The 23,944-nt window shown below is 34.6% G+C and overlaps 1 protein-coding gene across 5 annotated transcripts in view; it reads left to right on the top strand.

Moving 5' to 3' along the window:
* SNX29 (sorting nexin 29) overlaps positions 1 to 23,944 on the top strand; it is a 159,678-nt gene that overhangs the window by 356 nt on the left and 135,378 nt on the right. For 3 of the 5 annotated variants that reach the window (XM_026096344.2, XM_026096348.2, XM_064520357.1), the window contains exons 2-9: positions 5,534 to 5,598; positions 6,398 to 6,450; positions 9,997 to 10,121; positions 15,868 to 16,048; positions 17,910 to 17,980; positions 18,885 to 19,133; positions 21,359 to 21,734; positions 22,369 to 22,487. In XM_026096344.2, coding sequence (XP_025952129.1) covers positions 5,534 to 5,598; positions 6,398 to 6,450; positions 9,997 to 10,121; positions 15,868 to 16,048; positions 17,910 to 17,980; positions 18,885 to 19,133; positions 21,359 to 21,734; positions 22,369 to 22,487 — 1,239 coding nt within the window. Of the gene's footprint in view, positions 1 to 103; positions 282 to 5,533; positions 5,599 to 6,397; positions 6,451 to 9,996; positions 10,122 to 15,867; positions 16,049 to 17,909; positions 17,981 to 18,884; positions 19,134 to 21,358; positions 21,735 to 22,368; positions 22,488 to 23,944 lie in introns of all 5 variants that reach the window. The other 2 variants (XM_026096345.2, XM_026096346.2) reach the window with 2 other exon arrangements.

A 23,944-nucleotide genomic window follows, 5' to 3' on the forward strand; every position in this document is an offset into this window, starting at 1 on the left:
CCGCGGTGCGGAGCAAGGCTCAGCCCCTCCTCACCGCCCCCTGCTCCTCCTTTTTGTTCCGTGGGCCTAAGCTCTCTAGAAAAGGTGTTTTACCTCATTTTAGATCCTCAGGCCTTGCCCTGAGCGGGAGGCTAGCTCGAAACACAAGTGATGCTGGTCTCGGGGATCTCCACTGCCTCTGTTGTGCAGAAGTGCAGGCAATGTCCCAAGAAAATAAGTGGCCAAGAGCTTTTAAAAAAACCCCCAAAGATCGTGGACTTAAAGTGCAGTTAGTGACACAGGTGAGAAGCATGATTAGTTAAAAAGTGATCCCTTACAGCTTTTAGTGCATATAGTTACTGTTTGTCTAGCTCTACCCTGAAGAGTATGTGTCAGCTGTTGAGTGTGTTGTTTCCCTCCGTGTCTTCTTCTCTTCTGGCCTCAGTGTTATGGTGAAGTAGTGTGTGTGGGTGTACTAAACCCAGAGATTTTTAAGGTGTCTGTGACGAGAAATACAAAAAGTTTTGCATGAGTATTAGGTGTTCCTGAGCTGACCTTTATGTCTCATAAACCTTAGTAGTAGAGAAAGCAGAGCCACTTGAAAGGGCCGTAGTGGGGAGTTATGTAGTGGGACAGAGGAAGGAATACTCATAGACAACAGATTTTTTTTTTTTTTTTTTTTAAGTGTGACAGGATAAGTGGCACTTAGCACACTCAAAACACATGGACAAATCCCTTTCCCTTTCCCTTTCCCTTTCCCTTTCCCTTTCCCTTTCCCTTTCCCTTTCCCTTTCCCTTTCCCTTTCCCTTTCCCTTTCCCTTTCCCTTTCCCTTTCCCTTTCCCTGTGGGGAGGTGCTTAAGAAAATGCTTCTCAGGTGTCTACTCATTTAACTTCAACAATGGATATGTCATCTCCAGATCTGAGAGTGTTATCTTGTCTCCAGCTAAGAACTGGATTTTTAGGGTTTTTCTTCCACCCTGATTTAATATGTAGTAAGATCTGTTGCCAAAACTAGTACGAAAATCTGAAGAGTTAACTGGAGTAGCTAAATGTTATATGGTTTTATGAATAATATTCATTTGTGAAAACGAAACCAAACAAAAGTGAAAGTGGAAACACTTCTATTGCATTTTCTGTTTTGTTCCCACCTTTGTGGTAAGAAGAAAACAATATTAAAAGAATTCTTATGGAATGAGAGGCAAGAAAAAATGTGCTTATGGGAAAATTGTTAATTAGCATTGTGGAAAATGCAAGAGTGAAACTGTTCCAACTATGGAAAGAAAAATGTTCTAAAATGCTTCAGATTTGAATGCTATATATAGACTGAATCCTAATTCTGATGTTTTTAAGAGTCAGCATTTTCTCTGTATGCAATGCGTGCCCTTCAATGAGCCCTTCAATGAGCGAATTCAAGCTAGTACTAGCCTTGTGCAAATTTGTGCAAATCAGAGCCTAAATCGTTTTAGGAGACTCTTCTTTGGGAGCTCCATTTGAATTTTGTTTTATGATTAAAAAGTCAAAATGGCACCTCTTCTGGCATAAAGCCTTATCATGTAGTTATTTTTAAAAGTTGTAATTATTTTTAACTAATGAAGAGGTACAGAATTAAGTGAAGAGAAAGGATTTAATTATTAAAAAAAAAAAACCTGCTGTGACATTAAGGATAGTAGTCAAATTGCTTAGCAGCTTGCCTCTGTATAGTCCTTGCCAAGATCTTTGACTTTTTCACCAGTTTTGATTAGACAGTAAGATGGCATAAAGAATGTTAATTTTGCCCTTTGCTGAACTTCGCTATTCTACAATACTACACAGTATTTTTTTTGAAGTAATGTAAATGGAATAGGTGAGAAGGACAGAGAAATGCATATTACTATTATGCTCCTTTCAGATGAAGGAGGTAGCTGATGATGATATCATCAAACTTAACTGTGTCCTTTTTTCTGTGGCTGGAACACCACTGTCTACACTTACTTTAAGGGCTAAAATTGGGCAAAAAAAAAAAAAAAAAAAGGCTGTTCGTAAGAGGTAAAGGACCACCTGCCTTAAAAACTATAGCTATTTTAAACATACTTTTTAGTTACAATGTTTTTCTAGTGGATGTGAAAGGAACTTCCCTTTGATTTCAGTATTACTTAATAGTACTAATATTACTTATTAATTAATTACTAATTAATTAACCCAAGGAAGCTAGATTTATGTACTTTTCAGGGCCAAACGGGCAATGTCTATTAGCATGCTTTTAAACCTTTTTTTTTTAAATTACACAATGGAATTAACAATGTTACCTATTAACATGTAATCTTCTGTTTCTTTGTTTTTGTCTGAACTGATGTATTTGGTGGAAATGATGTATATCATGTGTCACAGTTGAATTTGAAGATTAGAAAAGGGTTGCCAAAAATAACTGTGGTTAGCTTCTGTGGGGTCTCATGCCATTGAAAGACACTGAATGGAACAATACAATAGGTTTATTATGCTTCAAGTAAAAATTGTTAATGTTGATCAAGTCCTTACCTTCTCTCTTGTTTCAGAATATACAGCAGTCAATTCTGGGTGCATAGATAAGGCAGGGAAGTAGTACACCAGCCTCTGACTTCCAGAGACTGACTAAATTTCTTGTTTTGTGTTACAAGGAAATAATAATCTCATGTTAGTTTGCCTTTGCCCCTTCTCAGAAGGGAAGCTGGACTTCCTATATGTGAAAATGCAATCTCAGGAGTTAGGTATGTTGTCAGTTTTGTTTTGAAATTGTCATAAAACATGTAAAATACGGTTAATTCAGGATGAGGTAGTGGAACCGTAACAGTGTAGTAATATGAGGTAGTATTTAAATCAGGTCTGTGTTTCTATTGTATCTTAAACTTATACCATCAGATGCTGCACTAGAGAAAGCAAAAGGAATTATAGTCTGAAACGTTACATGCAAGACTCCGAGTATAGAAGGGCAGTCTGAGATCTTTGTTTTAATCTATATTCTACATGTGGTGATGAAGACAGCTATACCTGTAAAGAATTGGATGAAATTCCTTTTCCCTTACTTGCATAATCAGTTTCTTCTGCTGTATGTGTGGATATTTCTATCACAATGAGAAGTGCATTTTAAAAATAAGAAAACAGACTGCGAAGCACAAAAAATGGCAAGGGTTGCAGAGGCAGATGCAATACCTGGGGTTAATTTTTACCCTTTTTTTGGCTAAGTAGATGTAGATCAGAAGAATCTCTTTAAGTTTCTCAGTTTTTGCTGCTTTATACTTATGTTTTTGTAAATATTTCTAGTCTTATGTATGAACTTCCTTTTTTAATGGAATAGTCTAAAAATAGCCTTTTTCTTTTCTTACTAATGCTGTTTTTTTGGAGTACGTATTTCATACTTGCACGTACTTGTTACTGCACTTGTTGCCACTATTTTGATGATCCTCTTCTGTAGTATTTGTGTATTTATTGATTTTTTTTTTTATATTGTTCACTTTGTGGTATCTAGTTGTAAAACATTTCTGTTTTATTTATTAGATACAAAGGTGTCAAAGAGATGGGAATTTAAAAGCTAACCTGTACTGCATTTGGAAGACAAACTTGACCCACATGCTGAGAGTTTTTGTTGGCTAGATGTTTTTCAGCTTATGAAATTACTCGCATGTTTTTGCTCCTAAGTAGCCTCAAAGTGTTAATATAAAAAGAAATGTTGCATTATGCCTTATTCTCCCAGGTACATAGATAGCATAAGACTGTAGAGGAGATGAGTTTGAAACAGTACAGAATACCTGCAGGTTTGTATATATTTGCTGCTGCTCTTTACAGAGGGTTGTACTAGAAGTTCGGGTTTAATGAGGCGTTTTCCTTATTTTACAGTTCAGTGATTTGTTGTAAGGGATTTAGACGCATAAGTATGTGTTTCTGCTTTTGGCAGTGCACGCATGGTAAGGACAGTGAATATAATTCAATAAAGCTGTAATCACTGCAGAAGAACAGAGTGGAGTAGTAGGGATTATGATGTGAGTTAAATGTAATCTTCATAGTGGCATAACTGACGTAGTTGTTTGGAAGTTAGAACCTACTTGGTACTGGGTTTGTTTCTAGTGTCATTTAATAGTGTTGTGCATAATTTGCACCTTCAGCTGAATTCGTGCACATCACAGCTATTTGACTAACAGTACCAAGCCTCTTGTATCACATAACTGCACAGTTTGAGTCAGAGTTCCAGATCTCTGAAGTATGTTCTTGAAATTCCACTGTCAGTAGATAAATAAGCATTGTGAAGCTTAGCTAGCTAAGAGCTACATTACATTTACGCATTTTTCTTTTTTTCTCTTTATTCTGTATAATGTAATGTATCGTTACAGATTTTGTCTGTGTGTCTAGCCCAACACTTCTCTGAAGATTCAGGGGCAGAATAGTTTCAGTAAGACAAATTCTGTCACTGCTGGGATAGGGGGAATCTACTTTGAATGGAATTATAAAGATAAAAAATTCTGGGATTGGTACCTTGTAGTGGTGAACAGCAAGAGGAAGAGACACTTATTTTAAGTCATGTCTGTTTACTGGAGGGCTTAGTGTGTGGTGTTAGATTTTTGGTATCTGGAGAAACTCATGCAGAATTTTGATACTTGGCTTTCAGGCAATGTATGTGTTAGTTGAATGCTCTGTGAGAGAAAAGAAGAACAGAATGATTTTAATTCTGGGTAGGTCAGAGAGGTTTTTGAAGGATATTCTGAACTTAAGCATGGAATAAATAAACTGTAGAGGTGATGTAGTCTAATTAACCAACAATTTTAAATGCAGTCACAGGTGTTTATAAAGGATACTCAGACAAGCAAAGTATTATACTACCTGTTGTTGAAATGATTGGGAAGTTAAACATTGTCTTGCATAGACGATTGGTTAGTAACAAACTTTATTTTGTAGGTGTTAATCAGGAAGAACACTGTGCTGGTCGTTAAATTTTAAGGTCTTTATTGCAGCAATTGCTCTCCACCTAATTTACAATGTCTCTTTACACTAGAGATTGTTTGACAGTAACAAGATATTCCTGCTGTCTTTTTCTCATTTTCCACTCCTTTCTCATGCTCCAGTGGTACACTGTGCTGGTAGGTGTCCCAGTACAAGAATTTATGTGATTACAGTGTAAGCCACATCATAAACCTAATCCAGCAAAAAAAAGTTTTAGTTTTTTTTCTTAAGGTAGGTCAGTTCCAGGCTTGCAATATGGCCCCAGAGGTGGTTTTGCTAACAAGCCAGGAGCAACTTGTGTTGTTTGTGCACGGTTATACTGTAGTTGGTATTGCTGCAATGTATCTTATATCATGAAACCATGATCTTACTAAAATCAGACTGTAGATTATTTTTCAAACAGTATTGCTGCGTAATAGAGAAGTTATGTGAAACAGCAAAATAAAGTCTTATACTGCATGATTTTACTCAGAGGAAATACTTTAATAAATTTAATGGAATAACTGACATGTAGGAAAAGCTTTTCAGGGCCTCAGTGTTGACCCCAGCATATTTTTCTTAAAATACTGTTTATTTAAAAGTAATAGAATTTTGTTGAATTTTAGGTTCACAAAGCAATGACACTAAAAGACAGTTTCTTCTAGAACGGTTACTGGATGCAGTTAAACAGGTGAGAAATCCTAAACCTATTTCTACAGTATGTGTATGCTGAGTTGACAGTCCTGGCAGGAGCTGTCATGGCCTTTTTTCCTCCTCTTCACCAAAGGAAAAAATCTTGTCTTTCATATGGTACTACAGAGTTTTTGTTTCTGCTAGAAAAATAATATTATGCAGTACTTGTTTAAAATCCTTGTATAGACAAATTATACTTGGGATATTTACTATATGACTGAGGTAAACTGCAGTATACTCCAGAGGCTGAATTGGCTAACATTTTACATTTGCAGCTTGCTTTCTTCACACTAGGATTTTCGTGAATGGGTTGAAATGCAGAGAAAGATGGGAAGTTTTTTTGTATCAGCCTGAAGTTTGGCAAGTAGAATTTCATAAATTTGATTCAACTTAGGGGAGAGGTTGGGAGGTAAAAGAAAGCCTCCAAAGTAAGTCAATCATGTTTTATAGATAACAGTTCTTCTGTAATTGTAGCACTGAGGCAAGTAGGAGCAGTGTTTATTTTTGTGGGTGCACATTTAAAACTTCAAAAGTAGTGACTTTTACTTGGTTTTTGCCTTCTGAATGGCCCTAAGACATTTTTCTGGCTATCAAGAATACGTTTGAACTGCAAGAGTAGTCTGGTTGTGGAACATGATGCTAAAAAGCACTTTTTGGCTGCAGGCTATATTTTCCACTGCTCTATTTTGTACCACTTCCTTTTTTTGTTATGACTTCTTGTTTTGTTCTTAAATGGAAATATTTCAGAATGTTCAGTTTTAGTGTAACAGAAATGTATTAAAATCTATTTATTGCAGTGTCAGATACGGTTTGGAGGAAGAAAAGAAATTGCTTCAGATTCTGATAGCAGGTAAAATAGTCTAAGAAACTTTTAACATGCTTAGATTACATATCAGCGCTACATAAATCGTATAGCACGAAAATATTTGGCATATTCAAAAAAAACCCCCAGCATTTCCTCTTGTTTACATAGACAGTGACATAAGACTCTGAATTTTTCATGTTTATGGCTTATCAAAACTTCTTCTTGCGGGTGAGGTTACAAGTGTTTTAAGTGGCTGCAGAGTTGAGGACAACACACTGAATTGCAAAGTCTGAATGTGAGATGAGAATAATTTTTTTTCCCTAAAACCTCTTTTAAAATTAGTGCATTGGTTACCACTACAGCTGTCTTTAGTGTAGCTTTACAGGCAAGTCCCAAGTGTGTTAAATGCACGCTCACAAAGTTGTTCTTGTTTTTTTCCTCATTCCTGATGTGCTTAAATCTGCTTTCCTTCTTTTTCTGTACTATAAGTTGTCCCTTTTTATTACTAAAAAGTAAAAAAAAAAATCATTTAATTCCTGTTAGTTGCATCTTTTGATACATAGAAACCAATATAGCATATTGGTTTCTAAGATTTTTAAGATGAAGAGTGACAGACATGAATTACAATATGTTTTCTATCCAGACAAATCTTTCTCAGAGTCTCACATAAATAGAACCCCAGGATTAGTCAATTGCTTATTGTCCCTTCCATTATGTCCTTTAAGTTTGACTCCCTGTGTTCCTGGCAAGAATTAATCATCCATTGACTGTTCTATAAATTAGGTTGAATTCTTGCATTAAATTCTTTCTTTCCAGTCCCCTCCCAATTCAGTCTTAAAGAACATGACTAAGGGTGTGTTTTCATGACTTCTGGTAAGCCAACGTAACAATTCCTTGCTACTGAAATGGAGAGGGAGGAGGATTGGTATACCTCCTCAAGGTCCCTGACTTCTCTGCTAACTCACTTCCACTGCCTTTTTAAGCAAACTGTGGTGATCATCTCATCCCTCTCTGAATTAATTTAATAAAAGAAAAAAAAATCATACAAAAGATAACTTTCTGCCATTTCAGTGAGTTAAATAATTTCATTAAAATGTCTGATGAATGCTAGAGTTGCTCCAAGGAAAGGAAGATCGTGCTGCTGGGAGCAGCGGGAGATGTGGAAGAGGAGGAAGAAGCGCAAAGGGATGAGAAGGCAAACCTGCCTACTTTCAGGAGCAGCTTATAATACAGCTGCATGTGAAACTACATGCTAAAGCTGCTCTTTGACTGCTTAAGTCCGTCTGACTTCTGGTTACTACTGTTCTCTTGTCCTGTCCTTAGCTTTTTCAGCTACTGTGTTGCTGGGAGACTAATGAAAAATGTTAGTAGTTTTGTATTGGACTGGCATAATGGAAACACTTCAGTACAGGTTTTGTTGGACAGAAGCTGGTGCAAGGGAGGAAAAGGGAAGGGGTAGCTGGGGTAAAGGGATGATGGGGCTAAGCACCTTGCAGTTAAAAGTTAGAGGTGTGTAGCCATTGGCAGAAAAGCATCAGCTAGAAATAGGGTTTTTTTTAAATTTTTTTATTTTATATGGGACAATGAAATTATGTTGCCTTTGTAGTAGGTTATGTAAACTCAGTGAGAGTGAACACCTACGATGTAGAACGTTTTCTCCAGATCTAGAACTTCTGCTTTGTTGCTAAGTTTGCTTGAAGAATTGCTTTATTGCAGTTATTTAAGAACTTGAAGGATGACATTTAGTATTAATCTTCTGATAAGCAGGGGAAATGAGGATTTGAAAGATATAACACTGGTCAAATTTTACTTACAAATATCTTCCGTAGAATTTAGTAGACATGCTGAATAATGGATTATAGCTAGGCAGTTTCAGGCTTAAAAAGGAAGTGGAAATTATGTGAATGGATTTTTATTTTTATGGTGTTTTGGATTGGAACTATGCTAAATCTTGTGAGATAATCTTGTAAATGAGCATAGTCTGAGAATTTAGGTCAAAATCTAGTAAAATCTGTGATCCTGCAAATTTTACTTCTCCAGCACTTTATTTTATCTTTGAGGTTATAACTGTTCAGAGTTCTGCTGTGTCTATATAAGTGTGGACATCTTCCTGTTTTTCTGCCTTTGTTTATTTAACAGACTGTCATGGTGCTATGCATTAAATACATTATGTACATTGGGCATTGTAGAATACTCAATTTTTTTATTAGTGGCTACATTTTCTTGTAGACTGCTCGGTTTTCTTGCTTTCATTTGTAGTGCACATAGATTTTTAATAATATGAACTCTTTCACAGAAACTAGTTTCTGTTCTGCTTTTTCTGAATTAGAAAATCAAGTGGATTTTTTTTGTCACCTATCTTCTGGAATTTCCGTTTTTAACAGCACCGTTTATTTTTAGCAATAATTAATCACAACTCTTCAACAGTCATCTTGAGTACCATTTGAATGATACTCAACTTTATTAGTATTTTGAAGTAAAGTTTTCCTAACATAAATGTACTGGAAAGCATTTTGTTTTAGAAGTTCTTTTGTTCAGATGACTATGCTAGATAAGCTTCTTTTTCTCTCCTCCTTAAGTCTTACTCCTCAGACTTTGTTGTTTTTTTGTGTCCCAGAATAGAATTTTACAGTTTTGGAATGCTTGGACAGAATCCTGAGCCACTTTGTCAACTGTTTGTATCTAGCTGCTTTGACTTAGTTAAAGTATCTGTAGTTCTTTGTTTTAGTAATCGGCTTTAGCAGCCAGGTGACAACGTTCTTAAAACTTATAATTTAAGTATTATTTATTTAATGGCAAATAAAAATTAAAGAAAATCAAATTTCAAATAGTTTTCATTCATGTGCATTATACCTTAAGCCTTACTGTTCTCTGAGGGTTACAGTATTATTCCTTGTTTTGGCAGGCTGAGTTTTAAAACTGTGCTTTTGTCACAGTGTTGTTACCTGTGAAAAAAACTGTTTACTAACTGGATTTTGTTAAAAATTTATACTTCAGTGAATTTTCAGATAGTATTGTAGAGAGCAGCATAAAAAGATGGCGATTAAACAGATCTTTAGAAAAATCTTGCTCGTTTTGCTAGGCCTAAGACTTTTGAGAGGCATTAAAATGTATGTTTGAATTTGTTTTCCTTGGCTTGCACCTGATGGATTATGATGTGATAATGCCAATAACAAAAGTTTCTAGAAATTATATAGAAAGTTTTAGCATGTTTTCAGAAATTCATTGTTTGTATAGTACCAAGTATATTTATGAAAATATAACTGCATTGCATGAAAAGTAGATAAGTTGAAGCTAAAATAACATGATTAACAAGCATGCTGAAAGTTGATGACTTTTCAAATTTGTTGCTAATTCTTCCGAATAAATAATTTGTGCACCAGTTTTGAATAGTCATGATGAGACCATGGGTATTGGTAGGTTATACTGCTTGCAAATAATGAAATTAGTGCAAACAGAAGATCTTTTTCTCTATACATAAAATAACAGCTGACCTGTACATTCTCTATTCAGAGATTTAGAATAAACCTACTATACTGAAATGTAGTTGGCTGTTCCTTCCACATGATTTCTGTAATAATTACGTTGCAGAGTCACTTGCTTGTGTGCTCAGTTTGAAGCTGTGTTACAGCATGGTCTGAAGAGGAGCCGAGGATTAGCGTTGACAGCAGCAGCAATCAAACAGGCAGCAGGTTTCTCCAGTAAAACTGAAACAGGTAATTCATTAATCATAACCATTCTATTTTAAAATGTTAATAAGTATAAGCAATTGATATAAGTTCTAATGGGAATTGTGAGAAATGAACCAAACTGCAGGCTGTTGTTAGCATAGTTGGTACTTGGAGTCTCATTATGTTGTGAAAACAGTTATTACTCTCTTAATCTAGTTAAACTTTCATACCAAGTTTCTCTACAAATTTTGGTATTTGGAAATATGCAGTTCCTGCTGTTCCATCATGAAAAATATCACTGGAAATTTTGTCTTGACATCCGATAGGGCTAAACATTGCTTAACTGTGCTGTTTACATTTATACTGTTATAGTTTCATTCTTAACTGTATTTTACTCTGTTCTTTGATTGCCGTTTCATTTCACCATAGCATAAGGCATGTTTAACCTACTAAGTATTGATGTCATTTTTAAAAACAAAACTTACATTGCTTACGTTGGATGGGTTGCTTTTTATTACTTTCTCCACTTTTTTTAAAGTGATTCCTTTCTTTTTGTTGCTTTCTCATCACCTTTAAGTTTCTCTTATTTTCTCATCAAAAATACATGCGATCGTTCATATTATCTTCATCAGTTTTGCTGTGAAGTTTGGCATATAATGGGTCTTTCAGCTTAAACTGGGTACACATTTTGTAGTAAGGACTTTCTTTTTGGCTTTTCAAAATCCCTCAAGTGAAACATGTATCAGAATTGTTTCCATGGTACTAAAATTATTAACACACTATGATCTCTAACTGTAACTTACAACCCGTTATACCACACAACTGCGTATAGCGGATGTTACATTAAAACATAATGTATAGTTTGATATATATACTTTTTTAATTGCTATATCAGTATATTTGTTCCCTGTTGATGACAGGATGAAATGTTGGGTCTTGTGTGCTGACTTTCCTGTTAATGTGTTTGAGCCTACAGACTTTGCTTTCTTGGGGAGATAAAATAGTTATGCTTTTAGAAAAGTTTTTGAGCTTCCCATGTTCAACTCCTTTACTTAGTAATGGGTGGGATGCAACACTTGCAGGTTCTGAATGAACAAGTAAGGAAAATTCAGATCTTTATACAACTGCTACAGAAGTTCAGCTTTTATATGCCTTTTTCCCCTTATGTGTGTGCAGTGAGTGGATTGGGTACTCTGTGGTCTCTTTCAGCATCTGGGTAGTTTCCATTCTGTTTTGTTACCTCTTTAATGGGTAGAGATTTGGTTATCTACATTTTTTTTTTCTCAGCTTGTAATTGAGTCTTCTGCAGAGAGTGCTTTGCCCTCTTATGCGCTCTGTGATTTATGCAAATTGTTCTACGCTGAATTTGAAGAGATTTCGTATAATCCTTATGATTTCTCTCCTGTCGTTAACGTCAAGGATGTATGAAATTCTTGTCTCTGTCTTTTGAGATCTTTTAGTCTTCATATGTAGGAAGGTGCATTTCTGCTATTTGGGAACTTTATAGCAATTTAGCTATGTATTTGTGTATATATAAAATCTCTTATTTGTGGGCTTGTAAATGAGATGACATGGAGGAAGAGGAGAAAATCAGTAAAGTGGTTTATGGTTGGCGAACAGAAGAAAAAGGAAACATTTTTACTGCTTGAGGCTTTAAGAGTGAGCGATGTGTGGAAGTTCAAGAATAAGAACGTGGCTGCTTTGCAGCAATCAAACTGAACATTTTATAGTGACAAAGAAGAGTTTTTTTTTTTTTTTAATGGAAATTACTGGGTACCACTGTATTTATTTTTCTGAATTTTATATATATATATATATATATATATATATATATATATTTTTTTTGAAAACAGTTACAAAGTACCTCTTTTTTGTCACTTTCAGGCAGATGATTCTGGTATGGTCTATATTTGGTTCTGTCTCACATAATCACAGGTATCATCTTTTTCTCTAACACAATGGAATACTGGTGTTTAGATTGCCCAACTCCAGAAGAAGTTAACTAGAACTATCACTTAAAAATCCAGCTTTTTTATTTATTTAATATTGACGAATTCTAACAGCAATCTGATCTGATATCAATGAGTGGCATGGTCATGACAGGCACATACCACTCTTTTATTCTCATAAATTAAGCAATCTAGACAAAAACAGCAAACAGCAAAACTGGATTTCATCTCTTTGGTTTGCAGCAATGTGAGACTCCCTTCATCTAACTCCAGTTAAAGTTATATGAGACTACTGTAGCTGATGTCAAAAAATGATTGCGTTCCTTGCAGTATTCACTTTTTTATTGATATTAGGACAATATTGTTGAAAGGTTCTAAATAACTGAACTCATTCTCTCCCATCATCTCCAGCCACACTATTAATACTACAGTGGCTTTATTTAGAGGTTCCAGACTCTCTGAAACCTTTCTGTCAGTGAAATTTTTATAATGGTGTTGTTTCTGCTCTGAATTGCAGGATGGTAGACTAACTCATGTTGGAAGGATACTCAGGTCTCTAGTTCAGCCTTCTGCTTGATGCAAGGATCATTTATGAGGTTAGACCAGGTTGCTCAGGGCTTTTTCCGTTTGGGCCTTGAAAACCTCCAAGGACTGCTCAACCTCTTTGGGTAACTTGTTCCAAAGTTTGACTGTCCTCATGATGAAAAAGTTTTCCCTTATGTCCTGTCCGAACCTTTCTTGTTTCAAGTTATGCCTGTTGTTTCATGTCTTCCCACTATGTGCTGCTGTAAGGAGCCTAAATCCCTCTTCTTGATGACTTTCTCATAGGTAGTGGAGGGTTCTTTAGAATGATACTGATGGCTAATGTAGTAATAAAAATATTAGTTGCTGTGGTTATAAATGAGAATGACTAAGGCATATGTAATAATTTATTGATACTCTGGATTAAAGCAAAAAGAACTAATATTTTCAGCCACAGCAAAGAATGTTGTACCACAAGACACTCATGAGAAATATGAAACTGTTTTCTAATCAATTGACAGAGCAATCACTGAAAGCTACAATGGCTACACAATGTAAAATGCCATCTTTATTTTTTTTGCATCACAAGGCACTGAATCTGGCTTCAGAACTGATCTCTAAGCTCTGTATGTAGCTTCAGATGTTGCAACTATTTGATATATATATCAAATGATATATATATATATGATGCTTAATGATATAATATGTGGCATGGTATTTGTTGGAACTGTGATATTAAAATTGCACAAACTTTTTTTTTCCATAAAATGATTAATACTTGGGTGAATTGTGTAACTTCAGTGTTTTGTCTGCCTACAATACAATGATACAAACTGTATTGGACTGAAATTAAAATAGATCTTACTTCTGAATACCATGTATTGAATTATTTGCTTTAAAAATAATATCACCTGTTAAGATTCTGATTTTTTTGATTTAACTCTGCTCTCAAAGAGGAGAATGACATAGTGATTTGAAAATCCCAATTACACTCCTGTTTTTGTAGTGTATGTCATGGAGGGACTTGAAGTATGGAATGTCTCTACCCAATTTCCATTGGATAGATTTTGATTAAAAACTGATGATAATCCAAAGTTTGAAGATTTTCAAAATCCTAGATATCTGTAAATAATCATGGTGCTAGGAAACACTGAGTTTCACTCTAAGCACAAGGGGAAATCTGCTTGTTTTCTCTATTCCTGTAATATTTTCACTTCCTTTTTTAGCGTTGTTTTGAGTTTTAGTAAGAGAGAAGAGTGAACTTCATTGGTCCCCAAAACCTTAGTCTTAGTTCAGCAAAGTATACTTTGAGTTTTGCATGAGTGAGTAACTCTACGTTGTCTGTAAAGTATTGCAATTACATAATAATTTGCATGATGTTTGCTGAAACCTAAGATAATGCTGGATTAAACCAATGATCCTTTGAGTCCAGTACTTTAGCATTTTAGAGAAGTGCAAAGCCCCTCGAAGTGGAAAGCTGAGGGCTATATGGCTATGTGGAAATTTTCCTTCTCAGTCTTTTATATGGTTCCCATATTTTGCACAGTTTATCCCATTTAGAAGAACTATGGCGTATTCTTATATTGCTGTTAGGCCTGTTTGGCAAAAATTTTAGTTAGTGGTTCTAACTTGGTTTTATATGTTTAGATTTCTAAAATAGCTTTTCCAACCTGTATGTGGCTGTCAGCAGAGATTAAGAAACAAAGCCATATCCCCAAATGATCATATTTCACCAAGACAAGACATAACCTGTAGTGAAAACCTATTCAAAGCCTGACTGCATGCACTTTTACTTAGTGGAGAGAAAGAGAAGCATCATGGATGGCCTTTTCTGAAAACTTTTAACTACATTAAAAACTAAAAATCTTAAGTGATAAACAAGGAAAGGCGGGATCAATTTTTTTAGCTGTCACGTGAATTTTTTCATGCATCTTTGAGGAAATTTGATACTCTTCTTTAAACTTTTATGCCATCTGCACTGAGGTTATGATCGAAAGTCAGCATAATATTTGAGGTGATGTTGTACCACTCATCCCTACAACAGAATTATTTTACCCTTCTTTTGTTACCTTAAAAAATGTTGAGCAAAGACATTCATTAAACTGTCAAAAGGAGTATCTACATTTTTTCCCTGAAAGATGAATGTGTTTTAAATTTTCTGTGGAATGTCCGAGTTTCTCAAATCTGTTTTCTCCTTTTTCCTTCTTCAAGGCCTGTCTGCCTTTGGTTGAATCTGTTAATATGTTACTAATTGCATACCTTAACAGCCTTCTAACTGTTCTAGTTATTTGACAATTCTAGTTATAATATAAAAAATCAAAACCACATAAAACCTATTGTTAATACTGGTTTTTAACGTACTTTCAAGCAGTATTTTATGCAACATTAATGGCTAATGATTGCTAAACTTTACACTATAATAATGATTCAAAAGGCTTACAGAATAAATTATGTGATGTTTGGTTATTCTCTTCACTCTGAGAAGATGGGAAGATGTGATTTGGAATAAATATGTCCTTAAAATATACAGTCTTGTTCAGTTAAGAAACAGGACTTTGTAAAATACTAGGGTTTTTTTTATTGTACAAGCACAACTACTGACATGTAGATTTTTGTTACATTCAACTGAAATGTTTGGAGCAATTATAAAATTACCTAAGCAATTATAAAAAATAGTTTTATCAATGTTTTGGGGGCATGACAAGGAAAGTATTTAGAGGAAAGTTGAATTGTTGCCATTAAATTTAACTTTTTTCATCATTTTAAATAGCAATTCTCTGAAGATTCTGGAGGCACCCATTCCCTTGGAACTGGCTTTTAACATTTGGCAGTCAGCAGTAAAATAGAGTTCTAGAACTTTTTTTTTTCTTTGCATAGCATGTTCCCAGCTGAACATGTGAACATGTGTATGGGTAAAATACTGTTTAAATGCACTTTTAAATGTGAATTCCCTTTAAAAATATAAGGTAGAATGTGTGCGTTTGGATTTATTTATATATTTATTTTTTAATGAACTAAAATGTTCCAAGTGCTTAAATAGCCCAAGTTCTATAGAAGTAAACAACCTACCTAACTGGAGAGTTATAAGAAGATGGTAAATAATACATCTTTGGTCAGTGTTGTATCCAATTACCTTTTTGTTTTGTAAAATTGCATAATAGATGCACTCAAATGGAAGTAAATGGAGGTAATTTATCAAGTATTAAACACTATGTTGATTTTGAAATAAGACTGGAGGAAACTTGTAAAATAAACTTCAGTAGAAGAAAGTAAGACAGAAAAAAACATGAGTACTGAGGGTTTGTTTGTGTTTTTTCCAGAACCAGTGTTTTGGTATTATGTGAAAGAAGTTCTGAATAAACATGAACTGCAGCGCTTTTATTCTCTGAAGGCAATTACTACAGATATTGGTAGAGGCCGGGCTTGGTTGCGATGTGCGTTGAATGAACATTCCCTGGAAAGATATGTTCATATGCTGCTTGCAGATAAGAATCGGCTGAGGTACTGTATTTGATATCTTTGTAATGTAGGAAAAGTACATGTATTGACAAAGTATTGAGACAGAAAATATGTAAAACTGTAACAAAACACATTAATCAGTATTCTATTGAAGCTATTTAACATCCCACTTTCATTTATTTGTTTTTGTTTTTTAATTTTGATAGCCACTGAGCCTACTTCAGCATTTTAGCTGAAGCTGCTGGATTCATTCTTGCATGTAAAGATATTTGCTTCTATCCTTGTATTCATTTCCATCCTCTTCCCCAATTCCCTTTCCTACTCTTTCAAGAATTTTCCTCACTGAGGCCTTGACGCTGTGCTTTGAGGTTCCTCTTGTTCCCACAAAATAGCATGCTATTGCAACCTCTATCTCTTACAAATCTGTCAATGGTAATTGCCTGTAGGGAGAGGCTCAGCCTGTAAGGTTAAAACGCCCTGTTACTCAGGCAATAGGTAGCTGCTATTGCCTATCTCTTGGAAGTGGGTTTGTAGCAGTTTGAGAGCCTCATTGCTACAGTTGCTATGAGAATAACTTACTATCCTTTGTGAAGTCTTAAGGTACTTTGGAAGTGTAAAATACACTAAAGTGCGTTTTAAGTTCATACTTTCCTGAGTTCAGCTTCATTTGATACTGCCCTACCCTTTTCCCCATACATGTTCACATCGTTTTCTTCTTGGAAACTTGTAGTATTCTATTCTTCTATTAATAACGTGCCCTTGATCCAGCCCAATGAATTGAACAGAAAGGCATTGTATTTGTCTCAGTTAATGGATATGTTAGATAACACTATTGCCAGTACTGAGCTCTTCAGTACCTCCTTTTCATTTTCAGTCTGTTCCAGCCTTCCATGGCTTTCTTGCAAGATAAATGTTTGATACAAAATTAAATAAAGACAAAAGAAGTAACAAGGAAAAGTCTCTGAAAGCTTGTGAGAGATCAATGACTTGGATTGCTAAGTCACTACTTATTACTCCCATGTTTGTAGATGCGGTATCAGCTTTGTCAACACACTCTTGGGCATTCTACATACTGTCATTTCTAAAAAAACTTATTTTAAAATATAGAAGATTTAAATTTTATCCATTTTCAGATGGGATTTACAGAATCAGTTTACATCAGTTTACATTTACCAAATCAGTTTACATTATTTACAGAGTCAGTTTACTCGTCTCTTTTTGTATACAAATACAGCTTCCCGCTTATGAAAAGAATCATATAAGAATCATAAAATCATAGAAGAATAACATAGAATTTGTTTAGAACAAATCAATTAACACGTTCACCGCAAACTTCATGTTAACTTTCTGATCTTTTATTTTTTTACTGGCTTGCATCTGGATTCCTAACTGACTTTGATTACTTAAGGTAATTAATGACTTGCTTTTGAGTATTGAAATAGGTCACTATATCAAGTGAATCTTTTTTTGTTTGTAGCCGTGCGTTCTAATATTTCGTAAAATGGCTTGACAATGGCTTGATAATTATGATCAAATTTAAAATTGTGTACAATATAGCAGTAACTACAGAGAAGTAATTGTGACTGTTATTGTAATGTGGCCCTCATTGCCCTGAGTGACTTTTTTCTCAGTAGAAGAATGGAGAATGCACAGCTAAAGATAAATTACTACTTTAGTAATTCTCATGCACTTTTTTGCTTAAAGAAATTTCTGTTTATTTAAATAGGTTCTGTTATTTTAGGCTGTCTGACGTGACTATTCAGACTTTCCATATATTGCAGGGCTTCAGAGTCATATCTGTTGGTGTCCTAAAGCTTATTTTTCAGAGTTTTCATTTGCATTTAAAATGGAATATATGTTAATATAGACTGTATGTTTTTTGTTTTTACCTTTCAAATTATAGTGTCTTCTATGAAGACTGGTCTTTTATGATGGATGAAGAACGTTCTAGTATGATCCCTACAATGGCAGCTGGTAAGACTGACTTAAATGCTACTGTTCTTGGAAAGCTACTTTATTTTGAGATGTTATTTCTGTTTTTGGTTGTGAAAAACTTCTTAAATACACTGTTAGTTTATGTAGACAATGTGCATTAAGTGTCAGGTTTTTGGGGGTACACAGTCTAGGATGTTATACCAGTTAGTGTTATGACTTGTGTACTGTTAAAATGTCACATTGCCTGTCCACTGCTGCTGAAAAGTCTTTTGCAGATAAAAGTTCTAACTCTTTATCAGTCAAGGCTAACTTTTCTTTTTTGAACTATGTAAATTAAAATAAATAAATAAAAAGTGTTGTTCCTAACTAGAAAAGAACATTAAAAGTAAATATGTAGGATGAAAATTAAGAGTCAGGAATGGTAACAGAGATGACTTATTTTTCTGGAGTTTGACCACAGAAGTGCTGCAGTATTACTGTTTACATCTGGGTTTCTCAGGTGCATGGTCACATGGTTTGTTTTGAAAGATAGGATTCACAGGAGTTTTTTTTTTTTCTTTCTTTTTTTTAAATAGGGTTTAAGAACTGACATTTTTTTTATAATATTTGATAGGGTATAAGAACTGACAAAGTTGCAGTGAAATGGATTTAAATATCAGGTTATAAATAAACCAGCTTACAGTCCTTATTGCATATTTAATGTTAGTCAGCTGTACAGATGTCAAAATAAATTCAGAACGGATTGCATCAGCTTGAATAGTATCAAACAAAGAATGGTACATGAAATAAAAAATCATGTATGGAGAGCTGTGGGAAAATTTTGGGGAAGATATTTTTACATGTCTTATGTTTATATTGCGTCCTTAAATTCTATCCATGTAACTTTTGTATGAGGTATATAGTGTTTTTTTCCATCTACTTTTTTCCTTTCTTTAATCTGAAGGTCTGAACTCCATTCTTTTTGCAATCAACATTGATAATAAGGATTTAAATGGGCAGAGCAAATGCATACCCACAGTGTCTGATCTGTTAAAGGAATCAACGCAAAATGTCACCTCACTATTGAAAGAATCCACTCAGGGTGTTAGCAGCCTTCTTAGAGAGATAACTGCATCGTCTGCTGTCTCCATTCTAATCAAACCTGACCAAGACATTGACCCACTACCTGTTCTGTCAAAGAATGTAAATGCTGGTAAGCATTTCTGCAATGTGAATGTCATTCAGAACACTATAAAATCTTCAAATATGTTTAAATCCTTTTTTCAATTAAATACAACCTAATACACTCTTATAGAGGAAAAAAACCCTTAAAAATAAATGTAATATACATATGAACCAGTTTAATGTGAGGTTAAAAATAAGAAGCTTTTTGGAAATACTGGTATGAATAGTGGATAATAAATGTGTATTATAACTTCCTGTTAAGCTGTTTTACTTTTTCAGTATGCTCACATTTGGCACTTTATCAGTAAAGAACTACACTACCATGTAGCTGTTGTTATATATCAGATTAAAAGCTAGCTTGTAAGCTTCTTGAAGCAGTACCCATGTTTATAGTCTGAATTTCCATGTGAAATAAATAATTACCACAAATGAAATTTTACTCATACATTCTTTTTACCTTTAAATGTGTTAGCGTTGCAACCAGCTTGTAAGATGTTAGAGTTACTAACAAGGATTTGAAGTATTAATTTTCTGTAATTTGATGTGATGTGATACTCATCAAACATTTTCAACTCTGAAATTAACTAAGGAATATATTATCTTTATTTCCAGAAAGTAAACTCAGAGAATGCTTTGCTTTTGTAAAGGTGCACAAGCACAGCAAGATGCTAGAATTTCTGTATCTTTTCAATTAAAAGACAAGGTTTTCTTTAAGGTTTTAAAATTTAAATTGGTTTGATTATGACAAAAAGGAAAGAGAAGGAAAAAAGAATGGTGTAAATACTACCTGGTAGGAATAGAAGTAGAGATCAGATCTGTTGTTCCTACTGGCATTTAAAGTGGGCTGTCATCTTAAAGCAAAGTCTTCTAAACCAAACTGAAGTAGCGCTTTTGTTGGTCAGGGCTTTGGACGAGACTAAAATAATAGTTGAATTGAGATAACTTTGTATAAAATCAATTTTCAAGAAGGAATAATGTTATAGTTGACCATATGTTACATGTGCCTCTGTGACATTGTTTGTAGTATGTGTACACATATACAGTACATATTTATGTAGACTGTACAGTGGACAATAAAACTTCACTTAAAAAATACGTATGTTCAGATGCCATAGTATGCAGAATAGAAGAGTAAGTCCAATGTTTCCATTAAGGTCAGTGCTCTTTTCTAGAGTTCCATGTGCATTCAGAAAGGGTTCTGGCTTCCTCTTGCTCTTAAAGATTCATTAATGTCTCCTGTGAATATGTAATAGTGGGACTAGAATTAAACAAAACAGTTTAGTTGCAACGTAAGTCATCTGGGTGAATGAGTTTCTGATGTTTCTTGGAGTGCTCCAAATTTCCAAGAACACTTAGCTTCATATGCGCATTAGAACTGGTGAGAACGGGTTATTATTTAAAAAACTGCTGTCACAGGATAGATGTACTGCAATTGGAAAAGATTGTGTTTCAAGACTAAGAACTAATTAGCAGAGGAAGTAAGCAAGTTTTATTTTTTTCCTGAAAACTGACTGTTCTCTTTCAGAATATAAACAAAACTACCTCTATTTGCTTGCAAATATTTATTTATTTCCAGAAGTGTTTCATGTTGTCTTTGTTGTGTAGGCATATTCTTCAATAAACACTAGCCATAGTCCATAGGGTAGGGTGGCTGGAAGGCTAACCCTTTAAAAATTTTGTTTAATAAGATTGTTGATCTTCTTCCCCTTCCAGTAAAATACTATCATAAATGCACTTCCAAAATATCTTCTCAAAATCTGAATTATGTAAGGCTTATAAAATAAGTGTTAAAGATTTAAAAGTTTGTGTATGAAAAGATGATAAAATGTCTTGTGGATTTAAGTGTCTTTCCTTTTGTTTCCCATCTTACCTTCTGTCATTCTTTTTGATGTTTTAATCCCTTTTTACTCAAATAATTACTCAGACTTGAGATGTTTGTTCTAAAATGTCCCCAGAATTTTCTGATCTAAAACAATTTAATAAACTATCACTAAGCCATGATTAAAAAAAAATACTTTGCTATTCACTATTTCCGTATTTCAGATGTCTTTTCAGCAATGCATTAATAGTTTTATCTAATCAATATCTGAAAATCGTAACTGTTCACCTTTTCTTGCTCTATAAGTATCAACACTTTTTCTTCTAGAACTTAAGTTCTTTTAAGGAAAAAAATTAAGTACGTTATGTTGTTTCTGTCTTTTTTTCTTTTCTTTTCTTTTCTTTTTAATATGCACACTTTTCTGTTGCTACCAGATTTAAAATCTAAAAAAGATCGAAAAAAGAAGAAGAGGGTGACAAATATTATCTCATTTGATGAAGAGGAAGATGAGCAAAACCTTGGGGATGCCATAAAGACTCTGGTCACAGGAGAAAGTTCAGAGGAGAATTCAGACATATCTTCAGTTTTTGTGTTACCCTCATCTGAAAGCAATCTTGGAAAAAAATTGAATGGGAATGAAAGTAACCATTTGTGGAAAAGCAATTCAGTGTTTATGAATGGAGAGTATGAATACCAGAAACTAGATGTGAAGAGCATTGATGATGAAGATATAGATGAAAATGAAGATGACCTATATGGAAAGACATTAGGAAATAAAGGTACAGAAGACAGAACTGAAGCTTCTGAAAAGTAAGTAATTTTAGTGAAGGAGCCAGTAATAAAAGTTTTTCATGCCCATCCCCCCCACACTGCTTTTTTGTGTTTCATGGGTACTGGGCAAGTTCATTTAGCTAACAAAAATCCCTGAACCATCTGGACTAGTGTGGTGGTAGTTTGTTTTTAAGTTCCACTGAAAATCAGAATTTTGGGATTTCAAGTTTGTTCTTCATGAAGTTCTCAATTGTTGAGTGTTGGATGATCAAGCCAGGCTAATTCTGACTTAGCTGAAGTTTTCTTAGTATGATATCGGCTAGATTTCGGCTTCACAGTAAAACAACATCTCTTAAACAGAGGAAGCCTGCTACTATCAGAGTATGTAATTAAACAAGACAAACTCCTAAGAGAAAAAGAGTAACTTTAGATACTGATATCCCCTTTTCATTTCTGACTGAGATTCCTTTGCGGAGCAAGGGGGAAGAGGAAAGCACTCCTCCTCATCTGCTTTGTGATAGTCTGTCCTGTGAATTTGTGATGTCTGAACCAAGAAACTGGCAGGCAGACTGAAATGCAGGGTTCTTTTTTCTTGCAGCGATATGCCTGAAATGAAAGTGTTGCAAAAATTAATGTTGACTATAAAAATAGCTTCTTTTTTCTTTAACTCTAGGCCTCATGAAACAAGTGCATGCAATTCTCAAATATGCAGTTGGACTCCTCTACAGGTCCTGAATGATGACTCAGATGTTCTATTTCCTGTCAGTGCTGTTGGCTCTTACTCGCAAACTGGTAGGTATTTTAATTCTACCTCATTTCAGCAAGCTTTGTAACAATTTCTAGCACAGGACAGTGGTAAGAAATATGGGATTGTAAGACTATAGGAGGTATCGCACAGCTGGGACTAGGCAGGGGAGTTTAAATAAAATTTATTCTGGACCTTGATTAAAGTTCTCCATTTGAGCTCACCTTTAAGCTATCTACTTGAGAAGGATTTATCAAGGTCAGAGTAGAGTAGAGTTTTGTATCCAATTTGTAGATACCACTAAGTTGGAAGAAGCTGCAACTGTGTTAGAGATTTTGAATTCAAATTAATCTTGGCAGATTGGAGAAACACTATCAAATATTGGATGCAGTTCAATAGAAGCCATTATTTGCTTAAATGCAAGATGAGTGATTGGCTAGGAAATACTTCTTCAGAAAAGGATATGAGAATTAGAGTGGGTCACAAGCTGGTAGTGAGTCAGCAATGCTGTGCTTCAGCAGTAAAAGCACACTTTGTACTGAGATGCCTAAATGAAAGTGTCATTTGTAAGATTATGCTCATTTGGCTTTGATGGGGCCTCAGCTGCAATACTCTATGCTGTTTTGGGTACTGCGCTTCAAGGATGACGTGGACCAATTGGAGAAGTTATTGAAGAAAGCAATGAGAAGGATCAGAGATAGGAAAACAAGATCCACAAAGAAGAGCAAAAGGAGCTCATAGTGATTCGCCTTGAGAAAGGCAAAGGTGATACTGGCTTTCCTGTATGTCAGAAGTAGCTGTGGAACCTTCTTGTACATTCATGTTAAATATGAGCTGCTATTTTCTTCTTGTTGCATAAAACATGCAGATGGCGTAGTTACCCTAGCTCAGTACGTATGCTTGGTATAACAAGCTAACAGATTTAGCTTAGTATAGTGCAGATTTTAATGTATGAGGTTTGGTGTCTACCAGCTTTAGCTAAGTATTGAAAGGTGTTTATCAAGTCTTTCTTTTAGTGTTTTTCCAGTATCTGTATTGGTATTAAAAACAAAAAAATCCTCCCAAAAACTGGCTTTGGAAAAGGTTTGCTTAGCACTTGAGGCAGGATTAATTGGAGGTATTTGGGGACATAAACTGGAAGACCCTGCTAAAATATACTATTATTATTGTCCATTAAATTGATGGAATCAAAGACATAAGAGTTGGAACAGTAAAATCTGAAGCAGAGAGTTAATATTTTGCTAGTTGTTTATAAAGCCCTGCTTATATAAAACCTTAGATATGTGTTCTTATTTCAGTCACCACTTAAAAACGTCTCAGCAGCATTCAAATAATTTGTCTTAGTGGTAAAAATATTTTCTGATTTTTGGGCATACAGTAGACATTCCAAGAGTTTCAATGGACCTTTAATTGAAGGACTGTGAAAAAATGTAATTCACTTTTTAAAATTCCATAATTAAGGTGATAGAATAACATGACTCATACAGTAATGTTATACTGCCCT

This window comes from Dromaius novaehollandiae, chromosome 14, assembly GCF_036370855.1.
Source record: "Dromaius novaehollandiae isolate bDroNov1 chromosome 14, bDroNov1.hap1, whole genome shotgun sequence".
Classification (NCBI taxonomy): domain Eukaryota; kingdom Metazoa; phylum Chordata; class Aves; order Casuariiformes; family Dromaiidae; genus Dromaius; species Dromaius novaehollandiae.